Below are 21,634 nucleotides of genomic sequence, written 5' to 3' on the forward strand. Positions count from 1 at the left end.
GATTTCTGTAAAGTTATTTATTTCATATTCTGTATAGTTTTTCATATTTATATCCTGTTCATAGCCTGTACATAGCTTGTACTCACTACAGCCTGTACATACTTATAGTTATAGAATATTCACAACATACTTCATACCGTGTACATTATAACATACCATAATAGACCCATTTCTGTAATATACTCACATATCTATATTATTGCTAATATATATTGTAATATATCTATATCACTAAAGCACTTCTGGATGGATGCAAACTGCATTTCGTTGCCCTGTACCTGTGCATGTGCAATGACAATAAAGTTGAATTCTATTCTATTCTATTCTAAAATCAGCAGGTTTTCAACCCAATCACTTCCTGTATGAGGAGTAACAGGACCCCAGGTCAAAAAGATATCTGGAATATTTGGAAATGAGAAACAGGGAGAAGAAAGCTTCAGGCGGGAGAACAGAGGACTGATTAAGAGAATAAACAGAAATCAAATATCAGCTGTTTATCAGCTCCCACCACATGTTTGGAACTGTTTTGGTTCTTGGCCCCGCTGCGACCCTTTGTTGGTCGTGCTCGGAGCGATTTCATTTTCTGTCTGACTCGGGGAAGTGACGGGGAATACCAGCTGAGAGCAGGGAGAGGGAGCAGCTGTGAATCACGAGGCTCGACCGCCGCTCTCCGCTGGGCGTGCGCTCCGTGGCGGAGCGCACTCACAGCACAGTGACTGTCTCACCTGTCTGTGCACGGCAACATCACAGAACATCTCTCAGCTTATATGTAAGTACGACAGATTATTGAAACCTCAGTCTCTCTCCACCACCATCACAAGTACATAAAAGATGGCCCTCGCTCCCGTCTCATCTCCCATTAGCTTGTTTTATTTGGATGAAAGCTCAGAGCTGAGGAGGCATCAGCCAATGCTAGTGCTGGTCACGGGCACGCCTCTAATATTTGGTAAACGTTCCTCAGAAAGGCACGCCTCAGCGTCGTCAGCAGGCTTCTGGCATAATTCTGGTTCAATTCACCTCAGGCTGCACGGACTACTTTTTCAGGTCTGTCCCATGTACTCCATACATTCCTGACAGAACAAGAGCAGTTCAAACACATATCACATCAAACACAGAGAAAGACTCAGCTCAGACTTGTTGGACGGTCTGTTAACCAAACGTAGAGTCTGTGGGGACTGACACACTGCTGGAGCCTCTGCTGGACGTCAGAGGAACTGCAGGTTGCAGCTCCATGTTCGCCGAAAGTGTCGTCCAGTCTCCTTCAGGCAACCTTTGGCACTGACTCAGGGAGAATAGGAAACTCAGGCGCACAGCAGCATTTGCCAGTAACTGAGAGAAAATTAGCCCAGATTATTCTCAGATATGTCTGCTGTCTGAAATCATCACAGTCAACTTTCAGCTGTTAAATCTGTAGAGCACGCCACCATTTCTGCAGATGTAGACCTCTCTGCATTGAATCATATCTGTTATTAACCTCTGTCTCTCTTCCACAGCATGTCTTTAGCCTGTCTTCCTTCTCTCAAACAATCACAGCAGATGGCCCCGTCCCTGCCTGGTCCTGCTGGAGGTTTCTTCCTGTTAAAAGGGAGTTTTTCTTTCCCACTGTCGCCAAAGTGCTCATAGGGGGTCATATGATTGTTGGGTTTTTGTCTGTATGTATTATTGTACGATCTACTGTATGATATAAAGCACCTTGAGACGACTGTTGTTGCAATTTGGCGCTGTATAAAACTAATTGAACTCCCCAAGGTCATTGTTGGGAAAGCTACAAGATCAACCATCCTTTTTCCATGTGACAGTGTGAGCAAATAAACACAGAATTAGAAGTGGTTCATCTTGGAGGGATTTAGTAGCTGAACTTTACATGAATCATGTTTCCTGTTCTCAGGTCATTTCACCCGAGGAAAGTGCAGCTTTGGTCGAGCTTTCACGTACCTGTCCAACATTTCTGCCACGGGAACAGAACCGGCTGCAGTTTATCAGCGACACTCAAGCTTTTCTTCATGACGTGGAAAAAACCAAAGAAAAGCTCTGCAGCAGAGCAAACGCCTGTCACGTGAAAAATCACTCGTTTCATGTTTTTGCACTGTTGGGCAACAGTGTACCATAGAAACGCAGGGGCGTGAGTTTGAGTCCGCACAGAGGCTCTTTGCTGCTGTAAACATGGGAGTTTATGGGGACTGACTCACTGCTGCCTCTGCTGGACGTCACAGGAACTGCGTCATCAAACATGTGAAACGAGGGTTTGGAACGAGAAGATGTTGCGCACAGTAACATGAAGCGAGTTTGGTTTTTTCAGGAGTTTATTTAGTTTCTGATTGTAAACACAGCTGCACAACAAGCTTATATACAAAGGTTAACAGAGGTCAGCAGATGGGCGGGGCGATTCAGAGCAGGAAGTCAAACCACACGACTGATGCTTCTTTGATTACAATTACTGTTTGATTTGTCCTGCTGATACATGCCACAGATTCGGTTTCTACATCACCATGTGGGCGGAGCATAAGCTGCAGATGGAGGTGAGACAGACCCATAAAGAAAGCAAGAGTTACCAGAACAGAGATTCTATAAGAACCATAAATGGAAGAATAAAACGTGCTGTTACGGTAAAACGGAGATTAAATGAAAGTGACACAGAGGCCGCCGCCCGCAGAGATGTCATGCTTGTAGCCAGGTGCGCTCACGTAATGAACTGCTTCCTCTTTGATTAATGCTAGCACCTGCAAGCTACCTGTGAAAGTTAAAGTGATGCATGATGGCGCGCAGAGTCGAGCTGTGTGGCGAGGGTTAAGACGACAGTAGCGGCTGAAGGAGGAATGTTTCTGTCAGCACCAGCAGGACTTCCTGTCTGCCTGAACCAGGATCAGCAGCTGCAAACGGCAACGCTCCAGCACGACTCATTCCTTCTGCGTGAGGGGCGTGGCTCAGCAGTTCAGTCTTTTTCAGTGTTTGTGTTTAAAAAGAGACGCTCGTTTCACAGTGACTGGCGGAAAAAAGGCACGCCACACATTTCCCACGGACCCGTCTCCTCTTCGCTCAGACGCACACGTCCACGACGCCCTCGTCTGCGACCTCGGGCTGGCTCTTGAGGTGGGCCGTCATCTCCCGCAGGTTCACCCGCTCAGGGTCCAACAAACCCTTAAAGATGTCATCGCTCCCCATGTGGTTGTGGCGAACGGCGCTGAGATGCTTCAGGGCAGAGCTGCTTGAGGAGCCGCCGCCAGAGGAGTAGACGCCGGAGTCGCCGCTGCTGCTGCTGTCCTGCCGGCTGTGCCTGACACTGCAAACACAGAGACACGGTTTAGCTGGCGTTGCCGGATCTGCCATCATGAACGCTCTCTAATGAACACGCCAACACTGACCTGCTGTTCGGCTCCAGGCCCGAGGGGGGTGCTGCCAGCTCCTCGGCAGGAGGGATGTGGATTTCCAGGACGGTGGGCGGTGGACAGATGGTCACACCTTCACACAGCAGCTCAGACTCAGAGTCCGGGGTGAGGAGGCGAGGGATGTCGGAGCCCGGAGAGCTGCAGAGGTACTGCAGGAGGACAGAGGAGAGAAGAAGAGCTGCTGATGATGCGCACATCACAGAGAAACGCCCCGATCACACCTCATCATAAGTGTTCCAGTTCATGGTTTAAATAAAACAGATCAATCAGGTGAACACCACCCGCTCATCAACTGCAAGCTACCTTCTTCAGGTGGGAGGGCATCTGGTCGGACGGGTTCAGAACATCCTTCATGGTCTTGCAGCACCTGAATAAACCGTAAATGGTTCCCAGCACGATCAGGAAGAAGAACAGCAGCGAGCCCAGGAAGTACAGGAAGATGTTCCACCAGGGGATCGAACCTGGAAACAAACCGACGCCGTTAGATGGAGGTGCTCCGCCTTCAGAGTCACAGCTGTCACCATGAAGATGGTGGCAGACCATGTGACCACCCTCTCAGACCCTCAGAGAACTTCACTTATCTCCTCTGCAGGCTATGATTGGACGAGTTTACATTCTGACACCTGATTGGTTCTCCTCTGATGTGTCCCTGCGTGGAGGCTGTGCTGGTATCGGTTTTAATTTCTACAATCAATTCGATTCAATTTTGACTCAGAAAGAAGCTGGTCTCTGAGAGAGAGAGAGAGGGCGAGAGAGAGGGCGAGAGAGAGAGGGCGAGAGAGAGAGAGAGGGCGAGAGAGAGGGCGAGAGAGAGAGAGAGGGCGGGCGAGAGAGAGAGGGCGGGCGAGAGAGAGGGCGAGAGAGGGAGAGAGAGAGAGGGCGGGCGAGAGAGAGAGAGGGCGAGAGAGAGAGAGAGGGCGAGAGAGAGGGCGAGCGAGAGAGAGAGAGGGCGAGAGAGAGAGAGAGGGCGGGCGAGAGAGAGAGAGGGCGAGAGAGAGAGGGTGAGAGAGAGAGAGGGCGAGAGAGAGAGAGAGGGCGAGAGAGAGAGAGAGGGCGAGAGAGAGAGAGAGAGGGCGGGCGAGAGAGAGAGGGCGAGAGAGAGAGAGAGGGCGGGCGAGAGAGAGAGGGCGAGAGAGGGAGAGAGAGAGGGGGGGCGAGAGAGAGAGGGCGGGCGAGAGAGAGAGGGCGGGCGAGAGAGAGAGGGCGGGCGAGAGAGAGAGGGCGAGAGAGAGAGAGGGCGGGCGAGAGAGAGAGGGCGGGCGAGAGAGAGAGGGCGAGAGAGGGAGAGAGAGAGGGGGGGCGAGAGAGAGAGAGAGAGGGCGGGCGAGAGAGAGAGGGCGAGAGAGGGAGAGAGAGAGGGGGAGAGAGAGAGGGGGCGAGAGAGAGAGGGCGAGAGAGAGAGGGCGAGAGAGAGAGGGGGGGCGGGCGAGAGAGAGAAGGGGGGCGAGAGGGCGAGAGAGAGCGAGGGCGAGAGAGAGCGAGGGCGAGAGAGAGCGAGGGCGAGAGGGCGGGCGAGAGAGAGAGGGCGAGAGAGAGAGGGCGAGAGAGAGAGAGAGGGAGGGCGAGAGGGGGGGAGAGCGGGGGCGAGAGAGAGAGGGCGAGGGCGAGAGGGCAAGAGAGCGGGGGGCGAGAGAGAGAGAGGGGGGCGAGAGAGAGAGTGGGGCGAGAGAGAGTGGGGCGAGAGAGAGAGAGGCTGTGCTGTCACAGCTGCAGGAAGCAGAGCGCCAAGCTTAGTGAGAGTGACGGCGTTACCTTCGGTCTGCATGCAGTGCGGCACCGTGAAGTCGCTGGTCTTCGAGTAGAAGTCGTCGCGAGACTGCACCCTCACACAGTACCAGGTCCACGCCTTCAAGCCCGGCAGCGTCACCATGGTGGTGTTGATCCTCAGCCGCTTTGCCTGAGGGGGAGGGGCAAAGGTCAGAGGGGTAACGGCAGAGAGCATCACTCTGAGCGGACCGCCACGCACCAGCATCAACATGCAGTCAGACATCATCATCATCAGTCCTGTAATAGTCAGCCTGACTGCAGCCAATCAGGACAGACTGCAAACAGGACTGTGTGCGTGTCTGTGTGTGATTGTGTGTCTCATCCTAACTTAAACTCCACCACGAGTGTAAACGTGACGTCTGTGTGGTTTCCTGTGCGTTTGGGGGTTTGGTGCTGAACACGTTTGTGCTCCCACCGTCACCGACATGATCACTGAGGCTGCACCTCTGCAGCTGGACCACGTCTTCATCATCACCTTTATCACACACACAGGCCTGAGACGCTCACGTGTCCCGTCTACTCACTCGACCACCTTTGTACAGTCTGAGTCAGTCAGCTGACCCGAGGGGGCGGGTCCTTCTGCAGATGTGGTGGGCTCTGATAGGTTCCCGTGTTTCTGTGTGAGGCTCTGAGCTGTCCGATTCCTCCGTGCATGTCGTGTTTGTGTGGCGTTAACCCTCATCATCGACTCGCTCGTCACGCGCTCGGCTTATTTTGGGACGTGCTGCAGTGACCTGTTTCTTCCTCATCAAACCAGTTTTCAGCTCGCTGCTCAACTGCAGCCAGCTGGCAGGAAGTACGGCAGGAAGTACGGCGAGATTCACACAGGAAATACATCTGTTCTCCACCGAAACGTCTTGGGGAGGCGAGAACAAACACACACACACACACACACACACACACACACACACACGAGGAGAAAAGGTAATACTGAAGTGGGAGGGGCTTCCTACCTGCCCATCAGCCTGGCGCTCCCAGTACTGGACGTGGTAGTACAGGTTGGGGACGTGCTCCCTCATGGAGGTGTTGTTGCTGGTCAGCGGGTCGGTGACGACCACGTCCAGGTCGCTTCCAGCAGGAGCGAGGGTCACGTTGCTGGGAGGCCCCAGAGCCGCTAGACGGGACAGAGAGGAGATCACATTTATTCACCTGATGAGCAGGTGTTTCACCTGCTCTGACACCTGTGAGGCGGTCCTTAAACACCATGTGACCGTCTACTGAAGGAGCCCAGGCAGACTGCTGTCTCACTGCACAGGGCCTGAAACCTCTGCAGCTGGACTTTAGCTCAGGCCGCCAACGCTGAAATAACAAGCACAGAGGACGTGACAGCTGTCCTGGTTTCTCCCCGTCGGCTGCTTCCTTCCTCTTTCTTTCTGCTTGTCTGACGCCAGCAGCAGATTTAAGCAACACCTGACTGCAATCTTACAAAAACAACTGAAATCGTCTACAGAGATGAAGACACGAGGAAAAGAACAGAAAATATTAATAGTAACATTCAAAGGCTGAACAGAGAAGAACAAGAGCAGGAACATTTTCTACTATCACACACTCAGCAGGCGTTACATAAACCTCTCCTCCTCCTCCTGACCCGTCATCTTCATCAGCACAGGTACAAACCAGCAGGTGAGTCTGGAGACGCCCACACCGACCTGAGACCTGCGCCTCGCTCTGATCAGTGATATCAGGCTGCACTGAATAATAACTCACAGCGTGCTTCGATGTTATCACTGCACCAAACAACAAATAAACCGCTGCAGTGCAGACGTGTGTGAAAGCGGCGTGCCCACGCAGCCTGCAGTCTGATGTCATAGTTTAAGATAGAGTCTGTCGACAAAGAGGCGGAGCCTCTTCCACAGGTAGAAACAAAATGTGTTTGTAGCAGCGCCCGTTCCAGCTCTGCATCGCCCGGCGTTAACTTACAGCCACAGGCGTCAGAACAGACTCATCCTTACATGGCAGGGCTGCGTCTAAAGGGGGGCACGGGGTGGACTACCATACTTATTTTAAGGCTTTGCCATTTTATGCAGACAGCCTGGATTCAAACCCAGGACCTTGTTACTGTGAGGCGACAGACCACAATCGATGAAATACTCGATTACTCAAATCAATGCGACGCGTTCGCGGTGTCGGTCGTCTACATGCAGAGAGCTCCGCTGCTCGGGCTGCATATTTGCATGTTGGTATATGTGAGGCAGCACACAGTGCAGGCTCAGCTAGGCAAATACAGCCAAGCCCATAATTATAACACACTGTCACGAGGCCACATCTCACGCTTTCCAAAGTTCCAGTGGCTGCAGTTTCCACGGATGCATCTCAAGGAGGACGCCACCTCTCCAGAGGAGGCGCACAAATACCCGCTTGGCCTTTGCAAATGCTCATCTGGACAAAGAAGAGGACGTCTGGTCTTCTGTGTTTTGGTCGGAGGAAGAAAAAATTTAGTTGTTTAGTAACAATGACGTTTCTTTAATTGATCCCAAAGAACACCATCCCCACTGTCGAACATGAACGCCACCATGAACGAAGATTCTCAACAACAACATCAGGCAGTCTGCAGAGAGACTTGGCCTCAGGCACCAGTGGACATTTCACAGCAAAACCAACAGTTAGCAGACAAAACCATTAACACTGTGCAGCAGCCCGGCCAGAGTCCTGACTCCAACCCAACTGAGACTCTGTGGATGAGCTAAAGACCAGGGCGAGGAGACCCTCCAACCTGAGCTCACTGCTAAAGACGGAGGAGCAGATCAGTGCGAAACACTGATCCGAGGTTGCCAATAAAGGCTTTTCTAAGAAGACTATGAATCATTTTGGATGTGACACTTTTTGCTGAAATGTAAATAAAAGCTGAGAAACCTCTTGGACATCGACTTAGAGAGACTCCCGCGTCACTTAGGGTAAAAACAAAACAAAATAAAAAAACTCGCTGGTTGAATAAAAGTTGGGTCAGAACTGTGGGCTTGAGGGCATCTACACTAATGGTTCAGACAACAGGTGAGCTCAGGTCCCAGGATGTGTAGTGAACACCTGCACAGACTTTCTGTGACTGCTTGGCTGATTCTGGTTCATTTACTGCAGCGATGAGAGCCTCACACATGGACGCACGATTCACAGTCACATATTTGAAGCTGGAGATCTTTATCTCTGCTGAGCGCAGCTCTCGGCTGTTGCACCGATACTGTGCGAAGGCTGTTCACCTCTGAGTCATAACACCTTGTTTTTCATGGTTTGTGGTGAGCTCACACGTGAGCTCACACGCTGCTGCAGCATGTGCACATCGCAGTTCCTGGAAAGCCAAGCACTCGTCTTACCCTCCTTATCGGGGCAGAACTCCGTCTGCGCCCACTCCGAGTGCTGCCCGTCCACGGTGGCTCGCACCTGGAGCACGAAGATGCCCAGGTAGTGCAGGTTGAACCGTGTGAGGTCACATGACCGGTGTGACGTCTGGTTGCACGCCGTGATCCAGTTTGTCTTCTTCTTCTTAAACTTCAGCTGGTACCTCCTGAGGATACGAGAACATGAAAACACATTAGTGGAGGGAGAGCTTTCATTGAATCAAATCTAATTACAACAGCAACACACCAGCCGTGTTTCAGTAAACGTGTCTGTTTCATAGGTCGGGGCTGGGAGGTTAACGCCTGTGGAAGCAGGATGATGGGGACGAGGGAGGAAAACTGCGAAGAGGAAGGCTGCTCCACGGCTCTCTGAGGCATGGAGCACACTCTGACTTACACTTAAACTCGTATTAAAATACCAGCGAGGAGTTAAAAGGTCTTTATGTGATCACATGATGGCAGGCCAGGTGGTTAATAAACGTCTCAAATGAATTCCAGTGAAACCAGAGAGGAGAAACACGAGCCGGGCTCAGGCTCTGCTTCAAGTATGAGGAAGAGATGGCTGAGCCTGAGCCCGTTTCCAGTAAGCCTCTCTGACAGCTTCCTGTCGCTGGTTTGGTGAGGTGGACCACGCCCCCTGTGTCCACCGTCTGACAGGTAAATAAGCCCCGCCCTCGTGATTCTCAGACTTACGGCACATATTGCGTGGTGAAGGTGACGGCGTGGGTCCCTGCAGCGCCCGGCAGCCAGTCCCAGCTCAGTGTGTAGTTGGTGTTCAAGGTCTTCGTGATGACGTTCTGAGGAGGCGGCACCTCGGATCCATCGGCTCCACCTGCAGGACAGAAACAGAGGATTGGCTGGAGTGGGGTTAACAGTTTGCATACTATGCGTTCTATATCGCTATCTCTCTGAGAAAGTCAACATGTGTGTGCGAAGAGAAAAACAGAAATCTTTCCAGCTCAGTGTCGTCAGCGCGACCTCACAGGAAGTAGTCCCGAGACATCGGCCTTTCAGGCAGCAGCAAACAGGTCGTCAGAGGACGCCGACATGAGGTTTAACATTGCCTACGATATTCCCAAAGAAGATGTTCCGTTCAAAGTTCAAATGGCTTGAAAATAAACCCCACCTCCAGTAATGATGTCACGTGCACCCAGGTTACAGGTGTCATCGCAGACACATGGGGAAAAGGACAAGTTACAGAAGTAAACGTTAGTCTATAGCCCTGCTGTGTGTGTGTGTGTGTGTGTGTGTGTGTGTGTCTGAGGGTTTGTAACATGTGCACACGCAGCAGATCAGCTGCCGCCATCTTGCCTCTAGTCTCGGTCTTCAGGTGTCCACAGGTGGTCATTGTGACCTCAGTCTGGGACATGAACCCCGTGTTTGATTCCCTCCCCAATTATCCATCCCTAGGTCCTATAACTAACTGAGGCTTTTATTTTGAAAAATAGCCATCAACTTGTCACATGACCCTTATGTTGTTCCTTCGTCCTCAGCTGCTGGCCCCGCAGCTGTAAATCAGGTCCACATGGCTGTGATCAGAATAGAGCTGTGCGATATGACCAAAATCTCACATCCCGATATCAGAATTCTATCGTCCTGACAACGATATAAATCACAAAAATGTAACAATTTCTGTAAATTCTGTGAATCTCGGGCAGCTCGACTTGCGTGAAGTGTTTCCAGCTGCGCGTCCTTTACCCGGAGTCGAGTGTTTTAACGATGCATGAAACGATACATTTTTTTCTTTGTGAGTGTTTATCACACGGCGTGCTGCGGGGAAAAGCCTGTTCTGATGTTTGAGTCTAAGGTTGATTTTTTAGCACCTGGCGGCTTTTTTTTATTTTTTATTTTTATAACTTTTTATTTTATTTATTTGAAGAACTCACCTGTCCATTACGCATACAGTTTCTTCAGAATAACAGAATACAAAGAGAGTCACAAACTCAAGACAGTGAAATTAGAAAGAAAAAGAAACAAACAAATATATATGTATAAAAATATAGATACATATAGAATAATAATTAGAAAAATAAGATAAAGTAAAACAAAAGAAAAAAAAGGAAACATGCCTGTGGTGTCAAACATTTCCATCGTTCATTTCACTTTTTTTTTCTTCTTCTTGTATGCTCATCTTCATTCAGTTCAGTCTTTTTTCCCCTTCCGTTGTACGTCAACCATTTTCCCCAGTCCTTCAAAAAGCGTTCTTCCTTTACTTTCAGTTTATATGTAAGGTTCTCCATCTCCAAAATGTCCTCCACAATTGCTACCCACTGCTGCTTTCCTGGTGTTTCTGTCTTAAGCCAGTTTTTGGTGATGGCCTTCTTTGCTGCCAAAAGGAGAATCTTAGCCAGGTAACGATCCTTTACATCTACAGTACCTTCCAAGTACCCTAGATACAAAACAAGGCAGGTTCTAGGAATAATATAACCTAATATATCACAGAGAGCTGAGTGAATTTTAACCCAGAAAGTGTGAATTTTTCTGCATTTCCAGAAAATGTGTGTATGGTCTGGTTCATCCCATCCACACAGCCTCCAACATTGTTGTTGTGTATTGGTTTGTTTATTGTTAATCTGAGGTGTAATAAAATAGCGAATTTGATTTTTCCAGATGAATTCTCTCCACCTCAATGAGTGAGTTGTATTCTTATGTTCTTTCCATGTTTCATACCACACCTCAGTGATTTCTTCACTCAGCTCTCTTTCCCATTTTACTTTAACATATACAGCTGAGTCCTGTCTTGATTCCATCAAACATTTGTAGACACTGTTTTTGGAATAACACTTTTATATGCCAGTATAATTATTTTTATAATAGGATGGATTTTGTCTTCCTCTATTTTTATGTTTTTATTAAAGTAATCTCTCACCTGTAAGTATCTGAAAAAATCCTTGTTTTTTAAGTTGTATTCCCGTTTTAATTCTTCAAAACTTTTAATTTCTCCTTTTTTGATTAATAAACAAATTGCTGTGATTCCCTTTTCATTCCAATTTTTAAAACCAAGATCCAATTTTCCTGGTCTAAATTCTTCATCGAAGGCTATCCATTTTAGCAAACCAAGCTCTTTGCCAATCCTGAATTCCCTTACTGTATCATACCATACATTTAATGTAAAGGATATTATCGGGTTCCTATCTTGGTCTTTAGTTACGTATTCAGGGGTCTTTTTCATACCCATGTTTGTTTGGATTGGGACATTGAGTGTGGAGAGCTCCACATCCTTCCAGCGAGCCCCGTCATCATCACTACACCAATATGTTATCTGGCGTATCTGTGCAGCACGAAAATAATCTTTTAAATTAGGAAGCGACATTCCTCCTTTCTCCTTAGTAAGCTGTAAAGTAGTGTATCGTACCCTTGGCCGCTTGCCTTCCCAGACAAATCTAGATATATACTTATCCCATTCTGAGAATTGGGTTTGAGGTATGCTTATCGGAAGAGAGAGGAATAAATATAGCAATCGTGGTAAGATATTCATCTTTATCACATTTATCCTGTCACTAAATCCTAACGGATATGTATTCCATCTTTCCATATCCTGCCTTATCCTGTTATTTATATGTCCATAGTTACTTTGATATAGTTTGGCATAGTTTTTGGTTATATTTATACCTAAATATTTAAGGGTTTTTGCCTCCCACTTTATTTCCCATTCCTTAAGATTTTGAGTTGGTATACAATTAAACATTAGAACTTGAGTTTTAAGTATATTTACTTTGTAGCCAGAAAGCGTACCAAATTTTCCTAACATTTCTGTGAGCTGCATAAAAGAGTTTGTGGGGTTTTTGAGGGCTATCAACACGTCCTCAGCAAACAGACTAATTACATGCTCTTGTCTATTGATTTCTATTCCTGTTATTAGGGCGTCTTGTCTAATCATTTGTGCCAATGGCTCAATATACAAGGCAAATAAGGTTGGACTTAAACAGCAACCCTGTCTAGTTCCTCTCTCTACTTGGAATGTCTTTGTCAATGAGCCGTTAACTTTTAGTCTTGCAGTCGGTTTGTCATAGAGAGATTTAATACATTGGATTGATTTCGTAGTGAACCCGAACTTTGCCATGGTTAGGTACAGGAAGTCCCAGCTGACTCGATCGAAGGCTTTTTCTGCGTCTAAACTTATCAATGCAGCCGGTATCTTGTCTTTATGTATTTGGTGTATGATGTGTAGGGTCCTTCTAATATTGTCTTGTGCCTGTCTATTTTTGACAAAACCTGCTTGGTCCTCATCTATCAGGTCTGGTATAAACGACTGGAGCCTATTTGATAGGATTGTAGTATAGATTTTATAATCAACATTCAACACCGATATAGGCCTGTAATTTTGGCAGTATTCTCTTTGTTTTTGTGGTTTTGGCAGCACCGTGATAATTGCCTCCCTCCAAGAGGGGGGAATCACATGTTTAGTGTGAGTCCAATTAAGAGTCTGGTGGAGTAAGGGTATCAATTCTTTTCCACATTTCTTGTACCATTCGGCAGGAAACCCATCACTGCCTGGTGCCTTGTTTGTACGTAATTTTCCAATCGCTTTCTGAATCTCCTCTATCGTTATTGGCGGCTCTTTTTTACTTCTCATCGTAAATAATCTGCTCTTTCACGTGATTCAGTTTATTTTGAAAAGTCTCAACAGGATCTTGAGCTTTATTGTGAAAGGTTTATGTGGAACATAAACAAGCGGACACGCGATGCTGTTACCGTCGTTGTTGCTAACGAGAACGCATAAAAACAGGCGCTTGTCCGTCCGTAGTGTGGTGATATTAAATATAAGAGAAAGAGAACTTTAATAAATGAATATAGCCACTACAGTGACATCAGAACCATGAACAAATATTGCTGTAAACAGTTTATTTCCGACACCACGAAACAAACGATAGCGTGAAATGAAACGACGTTTTTATATCGTCATCCATATAAGATAAGATAAAACTTTATTAATCCCTCGGGTGGGTTGCTCTGGGAAATTCGGTTTCCAAAAGCACAGCACCGACAGAAGTTACAGTTACAGAATATTATATATACACACACACACACACACACACACACACACACACACACACATACATAAATAAAATATACGAAGGGGATAAATAGAATAAATAGGAATAAAAATAAAAATACAAGTGAAATTGCACATTTCAAGTATTGAGGTCTATTGCACCATGAGTGAGAGTGATTATTTACCCAGCAGCCCCAGGGACAAAAATAAAGCACAGGTGTTTCCGAGCAGAATAAAAATATGAGCGAGAAAGCATTCGTGAGAGTGAAGGAGGAACTGTGGATAAAGACCGAGCTTCCCCCACACCTGGATCCAGATGTGCTGGCCACAGCAACAAAACAATAATCCCCCAGAATCACAGCCACTCTGAGATTATTCAGCGGTGAGGAGTATCTGCCTGACGACGCTCCGAGAAGACAAAGAGCCTCAAAGTTTACCCACAATGCACTTTGAGAAGGTACCAGCGCTGGGTTGTGCGCCTCTCTGAACACAGCGGCCCAGCCTGAGCGCTCCTGGGAAGTAGAGCTGGGCGATATGAGATTTTTTCATATCACGATGTTTTTTTCCATTTCAGGCGATAACGATATCTATCACGATATAAGCCAAATAACTATATTTGTAAGATTTAAATGTGCCGTTGCTCACAAGTAAAATGTGAAATAATCAGCAGCTTGTTTTTATTTAAATATTTATTTCCCATAATAAGTTCAACAGGGTAGATGTACTTAAGGAACATGAGACTTTTTCAGATAAATAAAGGCAAATATTGCAAACTACACAAAAGGCAGCTGCTAAAGCGTTTAAGTTTCAAAATAGAACAAACGAAACAGACTAAACTGTCAATTCTATTTAGAAACAAAATATGAATTCTAAAAATAAATCTTAGTTTGTTTTACAGAAGAACAGACAAAACTGACTAACTTTTGTCAATATCAAATAAACTGAGAACTAAAAGGAAATTCTCAATCTCTCCTTGTTGTATAGCTGAGCTTTTCAAACAGTTTTAACAGTTACTTTAGTCTGACAAAAGCCGAATGACGAATTAGCGCTTCCAGTCAGAGACTGAGGCTACGTCCACACGTACACGGGTGTTTTTGAAAACGGAGATTTTCCGTTTACGTTTTAAAAAATAATCCCGTCCACACATAAAGGCAGAAATGAAGGAAAACGCTGCTATGAACATGCCAAAGCAGCAGGTGGCGCTAGATTCCTAACCGTGCAGAAATGTTGGCCAATCAGAAGTCTAGAAGCCTCGGTGGGAAAAAGTAAACAAAGCTGGGGCATAGAAGCAGAACCGAGTCGTATGTGTGGAGGGACAGTAACTGTGTGTATATGTAAGCATTTAAACACTGCAGAGAGTAGAATTAACAGTATTGTAGAAATTCATTTCACCGAAACAATAACGTGGCGCACAGTGTGACGCATGCACCAGTTTATTGTATTTCCAGACTTGCTTTCGGCACAATTTACAGTGCAGCTACTCTGTTTTTTGTCAGACTTGAAATTGCCGAAATACCTTCACACTACGGAGCTTCTCTGGCTCTTCCGTTCAACAATCTCTCCGGCATTGGAACCATCATCTGTTTTCTCTTCAGTCACGCTCGGTTGATTTTTCTAGTCGGCACACTCATTTCCTCCATTACGCGCTGGCTGCTTCCCAAACAAACACATGTGCGGCTTGGCACTTGTGCTGTACGTAACAAGTCACGCGACGTGACGCTGCGGCTGTGATTGGTTCGGCTCTGCGCTACTTAATTTGGATTGGCTGACCTTTTTTTTTTTTTTTTTTTTTTTTTTTTAAGAGGACAAGAGCGGCGAGGTCTATCGCGATAACTTAATTTCTCTATCGAGTAAAAGTTATATCGCGATACATATCGTTATCGTTCTATCGCCCAGCTCTACTGGGAAGTCACCAACATTCAGGAACGGCATTTATTTCATGTTTCAACGCGCTGCCGCTGTGAAATCACTGACTGTGTGGGACAGAACTGACTGATTTGATTTTCTCACCACTTTTACTCTTTTATACACAGCAGAGCTATTTGTACGCAGCAGAAGGAATCTAAAGGAAGCATCACACAGCTGCTCACAGCTGCTTTAACAAACACAGGCCGAGTCTTCAGACCGGGACTCCTGCAGTGGCTTTAAAGCTGACTCGATGTTTCCTCAGAGCTGACGTTTTTCAGCCCTGCAGGTGGAGATCTGCTGAACTTTTGAAGGACCAGAAACACGGGAAAATTCATTGCAAGCATCAAACGTACTCGAAGCGAGTGTAGCGTGGACATGTTGATGGTGTATATGAGTTAAATGCAGTGCAGTGACAGCGAGCTGAGTGGGGGGGTCTGTGTGCCAAACGTGTTACTGATGCGAATCCAAAGCAGAACAACTTCAAGGTGAAACTGTTGCTCAACAAAGGGTGTCGGCTCACCGCCCTGAGTAACGACGTGCCAGCCTTCACCACCGCAAGCACACAACTACAGGAAACGGTGTCTGTGCGATCTGTGCCTGAGGAGGGGAGGGGAAGTGTCCTTCAGCCTGCAGAGACACGCCACTGACACAGGCGTGGCCTCAGACTCACAGTGAAACTCAAGTCATGAATCAGAGAGAAACACACTGAGGCAAAGTGAAATGAAAGTGAATCCACACAACAATCAGCAGCTCACACAGCACCAGAGTCTGCACACAAATACTAGAGACACACTGACGGGGAGAGCTGTGCGTTACAGCAGCAGCCACCTGAAACAGATCAGTACTAAACCCATGTGACCACTGGGAACCTGTCATGACAGTCATGAGTCCTGCAGGTTCATCCAGGCTGACCGACTCTAAATGACTCCCTGTAAAACTATTATGGCCACCGTTAAACCATAAAGCACCACCAAGCCTCACACTGGCCGACTGTTAACCAGTTATCGACCAGTTATCGACCAGTTATCGACCAGTCACCCTACACTGCACGAGCCGACCCTCACACACCAGTAGAAGCTGTGATCACTAAAGGGAAACACACCAAATGAAGACTTTGTTGACATGATGTACTCACACATTTTGATACGACACACACACACACACACACACACACACACACACACACACACACACACACACACACACACACACACACAGGACAAAGGCTGAGGTGTGCACACTAAACTATGCCTCACACTGAGAGTGGGAGAACCTGTGGGGCTGGATGACGCCGGCATAAAAACAGAATTGTTTGAAGCTCGGATCCATTTTACTGATTCAGGTCAATTTATTGACCCCAATAAAAGGTGTGTGTCGCTCGCACACAGCAGTCACACAACAGATACATGACAACAAACAGAAAACAGACAAGACAGAAGAAGCTCTGTCAGAGTGGCGTGCTCTCACAGCGTCTGTGTGCTCTGCGCTCACAGCGAGATCAGGGCGGTTAATAAAGTTTTTTCCTTCTTTATCGCCTGATTTCTCAGAGTGGACACACATCGGACTCCTGTGGTTCTAGTTTCTGTCACATAAAGGGTGAAGGAAGAATAACTGCTGTGAAGAGGACTTTCCACTCGATCATTTCCCTCCTTTCTGACAGCTTCAGGTCAAACAAGCTCAGACGCCTGGCAGCTGAACGAGGACCTGCTGAACTCTGATTAAAATGGATTCAGTGTGAGCTGACGATCCACAGGGTTCCAGCTCCAGAGGTGTGAGCGGTGTGGAACAACTGCTTCATCTGAAGTTCCTGTTTGTGGCATGATGGTGGGCGTCCAGCAGATCATGGGGTTTGTCCACCATCGACACACCTGCGAAAGGTGAGCGCAATAACGCAGAGGAGCGGCAGCCCTCCTGACCGTCACCGTTTACACCAGAGCACGCTGACCCCGCTGCCTGTTTCAGAGCCGCTCTGATGCTTCAAACGTAGGAACAGGAACAGCCTTCGGTTTTTGCAAACACAGAGCTTTTTCCTCCATGTTTGGTTTCACAGTCATGCAGGTTTATTTTCATTCTGTGGGTGCTGTTCGACAATCTTTATCCTGAGTGTGAACACAGCCTCAGTCTTTCACAGAAAAGCAGAAGAGAGCGGCGAGAGAGGAAGTGGAACAAGACGTTTTTATGCTGTTTGTCAAATCGTTTTGTCCCTGAGTAAATCTCTGACCTCTTCCCATTTAGGTTTACCAGGAACAGATGATTTCTGCAGAAACTTTAACACCACGAGTTCATTCTCCTGTCAGCTATTTACATCATCCAGCAGCTATGAGGAACAGACAATCAGGAACTGCAGTGAGCTCAGATCAGTTTCCCGAAAACACAGACGCCATCAAAGCTCACGGACACGGCCGCGGGCAACAAACTGAAAACACCGCGCACACAAAGTACAACTTTAATGCAATACTTGGAGTATATTTACTGTAATACTGTATTTAGGAGCACAACTCTGAATAAAAACTCTTATTTTATCTCCGTTATCTCCCGTTTAAAGAATCCTGAAAGACAAAGTGAAAGGTGAGTCAGTCCAGCAGCCCGAGGCGCATCTTCGTGTCTCTGTGCACAATCATAACATGAGACGAAGCGCACATCCCAAACCTGCTCTGGGAAATATTATCATACATTTCGTCCGGTAAATACACTGTAAAAACCCCCCGTGGGACGCCTGTACAGAGGGAATCCCCCCCACTGTGAAACATGATCGACTTCATGTCCCGAACACCCAGGCTTCTCTGATCATGTGTCACCGCACAGAAATATTATAATTACAGCTTTCACTCCAATAACATCCACCGCTGATTTATGACACACACACACACACACACACTCTCATTTTATCCACTTTAACACACTCTGTCTGCTTCGTAGAGCCTTCAGCCCCACCAACCTGGCATTCCTGACTGTGACACCGAGCCAGTCCGTGCCAGTTTAACCCGTTTGCTTCCCGTTTGTGCGCACGCACACGCACACACACAAACAGCTGCGGACTAAAACGATCATTTAATCTCAAATATAAACCCCACCGCGGGCAGGTGAGAGACCCGTGCGGCACACAGGTGAGCCTCGCTCTGTAGTTTCGGAGAAAATTAAGTAAATAAGCAGCACGGACCGAGGCTAGCATGCTATGCTAACGCAGCCAGTTGTGGGACTTACCACAGAAGAAGAAGAGGAGGAGGAGGCCGTGAAGAAGAGCGAGGCCGTGGCGGGGGGCGGCGGACATCGCGCCGCTGACAGGACCCACGGACCGAGAAACTTCCACACTGACAGACTCACCGACTCACGGATCGGACTGACTCGGCACGTATCTCTCTCTCTCTGTAATTCACAGAGTTCTGTTCCGGCGTGGTTTTCGAAATAAAAGAATGGGCGGGGCCTCAATCAACGTCCGGTCTGAGACGCGTCTGCGCCGTTGTTGTTGTCTTGGTCTGGGACGGTGTCACTGTGGCATCACTGAGAGTTAAAAACTGTCTAAATTCTTTAATCTTTAATAAAATGATCAGTGTTGCTGCTTTACCAGGTGTAAAAATTAAGTTTAACATCCAGGCATCCATGAAAACAGAATTTATTACATAACATGAAGCTAGCAGGAAGTTAGCTCGCTAGTTTCCACCTAAACATGATATAGCATGTTCTGACTGAGAGATTTCTGAAAAATTCAAACGTACAGCTCTGCTATCACTTCCAACATAAATGAAGACAGAAAACTAAACAGCAGTGACGTTTGTAGGGTTACTGAAGTTGGGCTAGCTGCTATATAATGATGTGCTACGTCAGTGGTTCCCAAACTTTTTTGCTAGCCACCCCCCTCTCCAACCCCCCTTTGTTTTACAAGAAAAATGTTCGCGCCCCCCACCCCCGCGCGTGCACATGCACTAACACATCCTCCAACCACACACACATATTTTGCTCCATTGCAGTTTATTTCACACTTCAAACCTTTAGTAAACAATTAAGCAAATACAAGTAATCTGCAATAAATTACAGGTAGTAATAAAATAAACTACTAACTCGTTTACGCTGCGTCCGCACCTACACGGGTATTTTTGAACACGCAGCTGTTTCGTCCACGTAGACGGCGTTTCGAATCACCGAAAACTGAGATTTTTTAAACTCCTTTTATGCGTTTAGGTGTGGTTCATTGCAACATCAAAGGTATGTGCCTTTTTCACGTCACGCTGTGGCCACGTTATTGTTTACATGAGATGAATTGCAGAATGGCAGATAGAGACGAAATACTGTTAATCTGACTGTCTGCAGGTTTTACACGCAGTTACTGTCTCTCCATTTACAAAGGCAGAGGCATCACGCTGTGATTATTTTACTGTAGTTGTTTTTTTTCCTGTGTAATAATATTCAACATTGCTGTCAATACATTTTTTTAAAAATGCCTCTCTGCGCAAAATGTGTTCAAAAACATAAACAGCTGTGGGATTCTGTTTGTCTGTGATTTGAACCGGGGGAACAAATCGTGGCAGGATCAGCCTGATGTTATTTGTATCCCGCTGTAACTTTACTGTATAAAGAGCAAACATCTCCAACATGTCAGGAGTAGTTAGTCATTACAACAAGTGTTTGTGAACTAAAAATCAAGAATGTGGGATCCTGTTTGTCCGTGATTTGAAGAGCCCAGCGCTGCTCCCAACGGAGGGGAAACTAATCCTGCAGGGAGACCTACCTCAGCACCTGTGCAGGTGAAGCCAAAGGGAAGATTTGCTTCACCATATTTTCTAGTCTTTGGCTTAGAATGAAGTTGGTTTGGAAACATATTCAGTGATGCTTCATGTCCTGCTTTGCGTTTCTATGGCCGCCCGTGCTAGCAGTGTCCAAGCGTTTTGTTTTTTCCCCCCCTTTTCATCCCCCCCCCCCCCACACACACACTTTGGGAAGGTCTGTACTACGTGATCGCTAGCGACACAGCTATGTTAACCTAGCATAAACACAGTGAAGCTGGAGGATGAACACTAACTTTTTTTCCACATGATAAGTTAACGTGAGGGTTCCTGATGGTTAGAGACAAATGCAATCGCATGGCAGGATGCTGTAAACGGACCAAACTTCAGTCAGGAGAACAACTGAGATAATCCATCCACAATACGAGGTTAGTCATTAATATACTGCTGCAGGGGCTGTAGCTACATCGTAAGGGTTTAAAAACTGAGCTTTAAAATGAACAGTGGTGGTAAAAAAAGAGAGAGGCCGACAGTGATCACTGACTGTTTTAGGGGCTTGTTCAGATTAAATAGAACAAAATACAAAACATGTTTAAAAACACGAGTACGTGATGACTTAACAACTGCATCTGTGCTTCTGACCTTTGACCTGCACTCTTAAAAAACACAAACTTTTAGATCTGTTGTCTAAAGAATTCAGAACTGAAAAGCAGCACATGCGCAGTTGGATTTAATATTTACCTGTCATAAAGGTGCACCGTAAGTTATCTGTGATTTCCATGCTGGACTAAAGGATTTCGTGGTCGGTCAGTCTGAGAGTGGTGCTTCAGAAATATGGAGCTTTATAAATGTGTCCTTCTTTTCTTACAAACCGCTGCTGCAGGATTTATGTAAATATTCCCACAAAATTAAACAGAGGACTAAAGAATTTCAGTGTCTTGTGCTATCAACAGGAAGCGTTTGAATTCATTATAATCAAATGAAGACAGATATCAGGTTTCATGATCCAGACTCATAGTTTAGATTGTGAAATAAATCTAAGTCCACATTTCTGCAGGCTGGTTACAGACCGAGGGTCTGATATAGAAACCCTTCAACTAAATACGGAGAACCTTCCAGAACTGTGTCTGTGAAGGTTCTGGATTATAAATGGCAGACAGTTGGTGTCATAAGCCACCGCCTCTGTTCTCCGACCCTCTTTGAACAGAGACACCGGTTTTCACACCTCGGCTCATGTGATTAGGTAGAGGAGCAACGGGGGTCCATGACCCTCTGGGGGGACACTTAGGGCTTAAATCTGGGACCAAGTACCAAGTAGACACAGTGTGTAAACTTTGCTACGGTGTCGTAGCTGCACCACAGAGCAACACTGCAAAGTTCACTAAACATAGATGTTTACATTTTTCATTTGTTTCTTATATTGCAAACATTTGCACTGTTATCAGTATTTGCACACTATTTTATATTATTTTTTAAAGTCATTATTCAACACATTGTAATTGTTAACCCTTTAAAGCCGGGCAG

The 21,634-nt window shown here is 46.7% G+C and overlaps 1 protein-coding gene across 1 annotated transcript; it reads right to left on the reverse strand.

Annotated features, from left to right (window-relative positions):
- Positions 1–2,285: 2,285 nt before the first annotated feature.
- LOC308409656 (interferon alpha/beta receptor 1b-like) lies at positions 2,286–18,806 on the reverse strand. The gene is made up of 8 exons (XM_080902560.1): positions 18,594–18,806; positions 9,179–9,317; positions 8,462–8,652; positions 6,107–6,267; positions 5,139–5,283; positions 3,690–3,847; positions 3,363–3,535; positions 2,286–3,280 (listed from the first exon to the last, which is right to left on the reverse strand). The coding sequence occupies exons 1-8, from the start codon at positions 18,658–18,660 to the stop codon at positions 3,037–3,039; spliced, it is 1,278 nt and encodes a 425-aa protein (XP_080758686.1). The 5' UTR covers positions 18,661–18,806; the 3' UTR covers positions 2,286–3,036.
- Positions 18,807–21,634: the final 2,828 nt, after the last annotated feature.

The sequence above is a fragment of the Rhamphochromis sp. 'chilingali' genome, assembly GCF_963969265.1.
Source record: "Rhamphochromis sp. 'chilingali' genome assembly, chromosome: 14".
In the NCBI taxonomy this organism is placed as follows: domain Eukaryota; kingdom Metazoa; phylum Chordata; class Actinopteri; order Cichliformes; family Cichlidae; genus Rhamphochromis; species Rhamphochromis sp. 'chilingali'.